The following is an 8,224-nucleotide window of genomic DNA, read 5'->3' on the forward strand; positions in this document are numbered from 1 at the left end:
TGGGGGTACCGCCGCGGGGAGACGGCAGCTCTCACCCTCGCGGGTGTGCAAGGCAAGCCTGCTGCCGGGGGGAGCTCGCACCCGGGAACCTGCTGCGTCCGGCGAGACCCCCGACCGGGCGGGAGCTAGGGGGTGCAGGCAGGTGCGGGTGGATCGGGTCACAGTATGCGTCTTGGAAATACAGTGCGTTAGTATTGCTTAGACTTAGTTGTTTAACAAGCACCCTAAGCTTTGTAACTAGTTGGCTGCATCAGAGTACGTGCAGTTACAACGAGTAGCAAGTGACATGTTACAGGCAACTTTATTCAACCAGCAAATTCAAACAGCTTCATTTAGGTATATAATTCTAGTAGCAGTGGCATCTTACAGGTAATTTAATTTAACCTTCAAATTCAAATCAATTTCCTTTACCTATGTAATTCTGGTAAAAATCAGTGACAGGTAGGAAATTACCTCAGATTGCTTAGGACAGGAGGTTTGAATTTGAGTTGGCATCCAGAAGTACAATGGTTCTCCTGGAGGTGAGCTCACTGGTAGATAACTATGGTGCAGGGGAATGTGTTTATGCGTGCACTTAGTCGCTTTCTGAAAGCAAGTCTTTTTCCTTGCAGGTTATTACCTTGGTATGTGCTTTGCTGCACCTGAAAAACATCTTTGTTTTTTCTACCTGGCTTCAAAAGGGTGGAAAACTTTCTTCTTCTTCGCTGTTCTCTTTCCAGCAGTCACCAGTGCCCTGGCATATTACTGGTCACAGAAAGGTTGGAATAATCATCCGTTAGCCCGAACACTAGCTGTCCATGCTCTCCCGCAGTCAGGTTGGAGGGCAGTTGCTTCTTCCATCAATACAGAATTTAGAAGAATCGACAAATTTGCTACTGGAGCCCCAGGAGCAAGGGTGATTGTTACGGACACATGGGTGATTAAAGTGACCACCTACTGTTTACACGTTGCCCAGCAGCAGGACATTCATTTGACAGTGACAGACTCCAGACAGCATGAACTCACGCCAGACTCAAATATGCCTGTGCAGTTCCTCACCATCCGTGTTGCCAGTATTAATCCCTACGTGAAAGCATTTGATATCCGGTAAAGCAATTACCCTGTTTTGTTATATGTATGGTATTTGATGATGTCAGTAGAGTGCTTTTCTGGCGGACCTGAAGGCTACTGGGGTCTCGTCCCTTCCTTTTTGTTCCCTGCCTGGTGTTCAGAGATGCTGTATGTGCAGTTCTGCCATGCAGTGCAGTGAAGAAAGGTTGTTTAGAATCTAGATTCATACACCTACAGTATTGAATGCACAGTGGTTAAACAGAGGGCCTGCCCTGTTTGATCCATTATTAGGAAGAGGATTGTTCTGCATGCAGAAGGATGTAATTGGAAAAATTTAGGTGAAAGATGGGGAATGGAAGTGAAAGGGAAAATCTTTGGTCTTCCAAATTTTAGGGGAGGAAAAATAGTTATTTGTCTAAAATTGGCTGGGTTTCAGCCATGACTTTTTTTTTTTTTATTTCTCCTGCTCAAGGCTCATAATTTTAATGCTGCTGAGTTTTAATGCTGAGTTCTGCGCTGAGCTACTGCAAGCCAATTGCCCTTAAAGCAAGGAAGTAATTTTGGTCCATTTCTGATTTATGTGTTCTCGTAGCATTAAATCATAGCAACTGTGCTGTGAAATGTTAGGGCTTGTTTTCCAAGGCCCCATGCTATTTTTTTTTCAGCAGTCTCTGTGTATCTAGGCAAAAGTACAAGTTCTGCAGAAACCTGAAACGCTGATTACAATGGTGCTAAAGTCTTTGTTCTCATTGTGACATTAAAAGGGGTACACAAAGCCATGTTAGTGCTCCTAATACTATATATTTGAAAAGGTGTCTGTTAGCTGTAAATTTGTACATCGGAAGCATTTATTTACTACGTAATTAGAAGTAGGCAGATCACCAGACTGGTAGGTGGGCAGAAGGGTCCTGGCAAGCACAAGGAAGGCATAGAGGTGATTGTGTTAGATATCCAGGTGAACACAGCTCAGAACGAGAGGTTAGTTAACGTAAGCGTGACAGTCCTAAGAAGAGAGAGACTTACAGACCTGTGAGAGTGGTGACCAAACAACTAATGCTTTTCTTCTGCAACTGCTTCAGTGCCAGAGTGATAAAACTACATTCCCAGCTGAGAAAATAACAGGTTCTTTGGCAATTCCTTTTAGGGGAAAAAAGACCAAACCCCCAATTTTCTTTTGTGGCTAAACAGAACAGTGCCAAGAAGAGTGTTTAAAAGTTATTACAATAAGATGTGTTAGAAATAGAAAATCTCTGCTATAATGCAGTTATACAGGATTTAAGGAAAGTGCCATAGGACAGAATTCCCCTATTAAGGATATAGGATCATTATATATATCCAGAATTAGGTACAGTGGGATGTTTCTGGAAGAAAAACGCTGCTGTGTAGGTAGGCCACCTTTCCCTGCGTGTTCAATGTGAATTTTTCCTCTGGTTAGAAAGATCTCTGTTATTTGCACAGATAGCATCTGTTAGCAAACAGCATTATCCTAGAATAGGTAAAACAATGGAGCCCACCGGGAGCTAAAGCTAAGCTAGCCTTTCGTTGTACCGGGTTCCGGGAACTCAGCGCGTGGTAGGAAGAATGAGGAATTTCGGGGCAATGTTCCAAGGGCTTCTCTGTGAAAGCTGTTTAATGAGTGGAAACATCGAGCTGGGGAGTTCTGAATCTACAGGTCAGAACTGTTATATTAAAAAAGGGGTCAGGACAGTAACGTGTCACTACCAGATCTTCACAAGGTCTCCTGTGCCACTGGAGGTCTGTGGGCCTTGCTTAGAGAGATTTAATTTAACAGAAGCAACCCAGTGTGAAATGCAGCTTCTTACAGCCTTAAAGTGTAAGTCACATTCAGCAGCTGTTTGCCACCTCTGTGAAATTTTAGGGTTTACTAAACTTGTATCATAAAATCACATAAAGGGATACTAATAGACATTTTTCTGATACTTATATGTACTATATCACCATGTGATATAGTACAAAACCAACAACATATTATATAAACCAACAACAGCTAAGCAGCCAAAGAAAACAAAATGCTCACTATGTATTTATTTTGACTAGTATGTAGCAACCTACATAACTTTTCTGTCCGTTCACTTCTCTGACGTCAACCTCCTCAATGTGCTATCAAGGTACTTGAATGGATAATTATGGTAACATTTTGTGTCATCTTTTCTTCTTCAGGTTAAACTCCACAGAGTATGGGGAGCTCCGAGAAAAACTCCGTGCTCCCATCAGCAATGCAGCTAATGTTGTGATCCATCAAAGCCTTAGTGATTTATTTCTAGAAACCTTTACATCTCTGGTGGAAATAAACCAGTCATATCCTGTTCCAAGCACTCAGGTGAGACTTTCCATCCATGTGAGACACTAATAACTGTACTTTTCAATATAGGTGACACCGTGGTCACTGTGTAATCGAGATCTATTTACTTAGGCCTGTCACAGGTGAATTATTAAGAGAAGTCACTGTTGTGGTGTGTGGCTTAACCCCAGCCAGCAACCAAGACCCACACAGCCACTGGCTCACCTCCCCCCTCCCCCAGTGGGATGAGGAGAATTGGAGGAAAAGACAAGGAAACTCATGGGTTGAGATAAGAGCAATTTAGTAATTGCTTATAAATGAATAAAATAGTGATACTAATAATACCAATAATACTAGTAATACATAATGAAAATAATACTACCACTAGTAGTTCAAACTAAAGAGAAGATACTATTAATTTGAGACTAGGATTTTTTTTGAGATAGGGAATTTTCCCTATTCTCAAGTCCATGAATAAGTTGAAAAAGTTAGTTAATCTTTCTATGCTAGAGTTTTTCCTCTCTGAAAACTAAGGTAAGTCCTAATTTCACAAGCTGAAAGCTGGTAACACTTTCTGAAAGAAGCAGCCCCACTTCCTGCACTCTCCCCATCCCCATGTTGCTACAAGACTTCCTCTGCAGTGAATCTGGCTGGGGGAAATATTAAGGTGAAGGAAGAGAGGCAAAGAAAGATGATGCGCTCCCCAGTCAAGCTGCCAGTGTGGTTGAACAGACACCAGCTGACAAGGGAAGAGACACGGGAGGGGGGAACTGGAGACCATGAATCTGAGCTGCTTTTTATTACACAGTAGTAGCAGTATGAATAGGATTCAGGTCTCCATGCCTGTTCAGCGTGTTGTCTGTTGAACTTTGTCAAGTTCTTGGAGAACTCTGGCTTGAAGACACATGGGAAATGCTAATTATTGTTTATTAATTGTAAAACACTTTATAGCAAGATGATCTCCCTATATGCAACAGCAGGTTCCCGTGGCCTAATTAACACTGGAGAAATATTAATTATTCCAATATTATCCAAGAAAAATTAAGTAAATTTCTGGTCCTTCAAGATGAGTGCCCATTGGGTTCAGTAGAGTCCCAATTTCCTCTGTTATTTATGTCTCTTACAAAGATGGAAGATAGGAACAGCCATTTGCTGCTGTAAGTGGTAAGAACGGTTTGCTTTGTTTATTTTCCTTATTTTACACTGGTGTGTTTTTTGAAAAATAGTTTGTCTGAATGATAAAGATGGCTGCGTGTTTATCTTGCTGTGGCTGCTCCGATCTGGAAACAGAGGGAGCTCTTCAGAGACGAAAGAACATTGTATTTTCAGTCATTTCTGTTTTATCAGTCTCATGCAGCAGTTTGGGGCTTTCTGTTTAAAGAGATACTTTGTGCTCATTTATTGGAGGGTGTTCTAATAAAACACAGTGCTGGAGATTTTGGTATCTTCTGGTGGGGCAGTTCAGCCTCGAGGCCCTGCCCAACTCTGGTTCCTGATGTGTTTGTGCGCAGATCATTTTCTAAAAGCCTCTGAGGAGCAGTAACAGAAACCATTCTGCGCGCTTCATAATTTTGATGGTTTTCTCCTCCTTTAGGAGCTGGAGCCGTGCATAGGGTGTATGCAGACTATTGCTAACATCAAGCTCATCAAGAACTGCCAGGAGCCAAATGAAGGGGAGTGCCAGCAGTGCTACTGTCGTCCCATGTGGTGCCTCACCTGCATGGGCAAATGGTTTGCCAGCCGACAGGATCAGCAGCACCCAGAGACCTGGCTGTCAAGTCAAGTGCCTTGTCCGACTTGCCGAGCCAAATTTTGCATTTTAGATGTTTGCATAATACGATGAATAATACTTGGGTATGTTTTAACTTTTTTAATTGGAATGTATTTCATAGTGGGTTTGGCTAAAAGGCCTGTTAGATTTGTTTATGAGACTTCACATTCTACAAGGGTGCAAACTCCAAAGCTTTCTTTTACAGTATTGAAAACGGATGTATTTCAGTTCCTCTCCATTTATACCTGTATCTTTGGGTTTTATTCACCAGATGTCAGTTTCTGGGGTTTTTTTAAACATATTTTGCTTTCTTATATCTTGAATACTATATATTTTTCAAGTTTTAACATAGGTTAAATTCTTTACATTCTTAAATTTAACCTGGCTTTTGATTCTTTAGTAAAGGGCTAACTGAGAAAACTACTTTAGTTAAACTTCATTGATAGTTTTGTTCTTCTTTAATCCATTTGTAAAGTTCTTACTAATCTCTGCAGGTGTTCGCTAAACAGGTATACCAGTTGTGCTCCTTCTGCTGGTCCCCTCTACTTATAAATGGGATCAGTTTGTGTAGGCTAGGGAATTTAATCCCTGAAGATGTACAACCCCCACAGGGATGTTTTATCCCATTAATCTGCCTCTATCTTATTTTTTGACAGATGTATTTATTTCAAACAACAGAAACATTTATCTACACTGCTATTACCATGCATTAAATCTGTTGGTTTCCAGGAGCTACATTGCTTAGGGTTTCATGCTTCTTGGGAGATGGACTTCTTTTTATACATTTGAAGGGAGTGCAGCAAACACCTGAACTGTCTAAATACTCTGAAAGAATGCTTAGCTATTTCAAAGCCTGAAAGCTTTTTCTGAGAGGTAACCTTTCCCCTGAAAGAGATGCCAGGATCGCAAAGGTGGAAGTTACCGTGCTAAATACCTGAAGAATGACCATCATTAATGGGTTTTTCAGGCTTGCAATTCAAAGACTGATCATAAGAAGTAGTCACTGCTTTGATATTTATAGGGTACTAACGCACACTTCTTGATGTGATCTGCACACTTCTTGATCAGATCTGCGTCAGACTATTTTGTAAACTAAAATCCAAGCATTTTCCATACATTTAAGAGAGCCCTACTCCTAGACCTAAACGCAGTGCTTAGTGTTCTAGCTGTCCATTACACCCTTCAATGAGGGATCATTTGTCATACTGCTTGGTGGAAAGCCCCAGAATGCTGGAGAATGTGTGAGTTCTTACACTGGCCTGAGCACTGCAGAGGCTTGCAGGTATTTGCTTGCTTTGGTTGTCCCTCTTAGAGGTAACCTAGTAGGTAAGTTAGTAGTAGCCTCACACACAGATGGGTCAAATATTGAGAGAAAGGAATGCTTTGGTCTAGGAGAATAAAATACCTCCCACCTGTATAATCAGAAGGATCTTATCAGTAAATCACTAGCATAGATGACATGCCAGTGACTACATGAAAATGTCTTATTACCATGACAGGTGACTGCTTTGGGCAGGAATAAGTGGCAGGATGTTAAAAACGGTACAAGCACTGGAAGCACAGCCATGAAAGATTGCATTACTGTCTCAGCCCAGCTACAGGTTGTGTGGTGCATGCAGCAAACTGCACTTAGAGCCTGGAAATGGTTCCGAATGTGGCTGCAAACCATATTTTGGAGAGGGATAAGCGAGTTGAGAACAGATTTGAAAGCATCATTTGAGAACTAACATATGTGTTATATTGTTGGTGTTGGGGTTTTTGTTTGGGTTTAATAACAGCACTTATAAAAGTCCAGACTGGATTGAAGTAAACTTGAGCATATCTCAGTTGCTACACACACAACATTTACTATGCAATTATCTGTACTACCTATTAGAAGGGTGATTTTTCTGGTTTTCATTACCTGTTGTTGTGGATTGTATATAGTGAAAATTTGTCTGGATTTGTCTCTCTTCCCGAAAGAGATCTTAAGTGGTGTGTCCCTCTTGATCTGAATAGGATTCAGTTGAGTTTCTGAGTTTCAAACCGATTTGTTGACCAGTCTGGAAATTAATAAAAAATCAAGGAGCTGATCAGTGATGTAATTTAAAATATTTTCCTGTACTTCTGTGGGAAAGTTATTTGGAAGTTGTAAATGGTCTTTCCTCACTACACAGCAGCCTTTACAAATAAGCATTTTGTACCGTTTACTTCTGGACAGTACATAATGTGGCACAGATAAAAGGGACGTGGTCCTTGAAATAGTTGCAGAAGAGAGGGTAGGATTTGGGAGTTGTAGCTTTGCCACTGACAGTCATTGAATTTCTACAGCTCTTCTCCTGTTTGGAATAAAAATATTTATTGTAAAGATGTCTGAAGTTACGAATCATAAAGGCCTTGAGAAACTTAGATAACAGAGACTTGTAGTTGCAGATGGTTTTATACAAGAAAAACAGCCCCATTTTCAGTAGTATCTCATGAAATAAGTGCTTTAGTCTCCTAATTGTGCAGTGAGGTTGTTCTTTACAGAAATCTACTTTGAATTGATTGGAAATTTTTATTTCAGTGGAACTTTGCTTTTATTCATCTTCTTCTGCCAATATAACAGTACCACAAAGCAACAGTCATAAATGTGTAATACTTTTGCATCTTTTAACAGTAGTGCTCTGTCCACAGAAGTGCCTCTTAGAAAACGTAGTAAGAATTACCAAAATAAAATTATGATTTATGTTAATAATAGTGCCTGGCTTAAATTCCTTAAAACAAGCATTTTTTTCCAAGTTTATATTCTCAGAGTAATCTGGCATGCCTCTGAAGTTTGTAAGCTTCTTAAAGTCTGTATTAGAGAACCAAGATGTTAAAAATCCATATGACTTAGTCTACTTAGAGACAGTAAATGGAGAAACTGTGACCTCTCCCTGCACAGTCATGTGATACCTTATTTGTCTTGAATAAATCACCGAACATGAAAATAATAGAGTACAAAAATAGGCATTTCTCTTCGTGATAGCTTCAGGTCATCATCTGAAGAACCACATGCACGTATAGGGCTGTTTCTAGAGATCTCTGCAGTAAAAACAAATACATTGCCTCCCACCCAATCTTGACACGTTTCTGTATTG

At 40.5% G+C, this 8,224-nt stretch overlaps 1 protein-coding gene across 1 annotated transcript; it reads left to right on the forward strand.

The window, feature by feature from the left end:
- Positions 1–611: 611 nt before the first annotated feature.
- TMEM129 (transmembrane protein 129, E3 ubiquitin protein ligase) lies at positions 612–5,444 on the forward strand (the record flags this gene model as incomplete). Its single annotated transcript, XM_010155135.1, has 3 exons — positions 612–1,086; positions 3,232–3,391; positions 4,947–5,444. Coding segments are annotated over 3 exons (884 nt in total), but the record flags the coding sequence as incomplete, so codon positions are not given.
- Between the last annotated feature and the right edge of the window lie 2,780 nt (positions 5,445–8,224).

Source organism: Eurypyga helias, unplaced genomic scaffold, assembly GCF_000690775.1.
Source record: "Eurypyga helias isolate BGI_N326 unplaced genomic scaffold, ASM69077v1 scaffold52027, whole genome shotgun sequence".
NCBI classification, from domain to species: Eukaryota; Metazoa; Chordata; class Aves; order Eurypygiformes; family Eurypygidae; genus Eurypyga; species Eurypyga helias.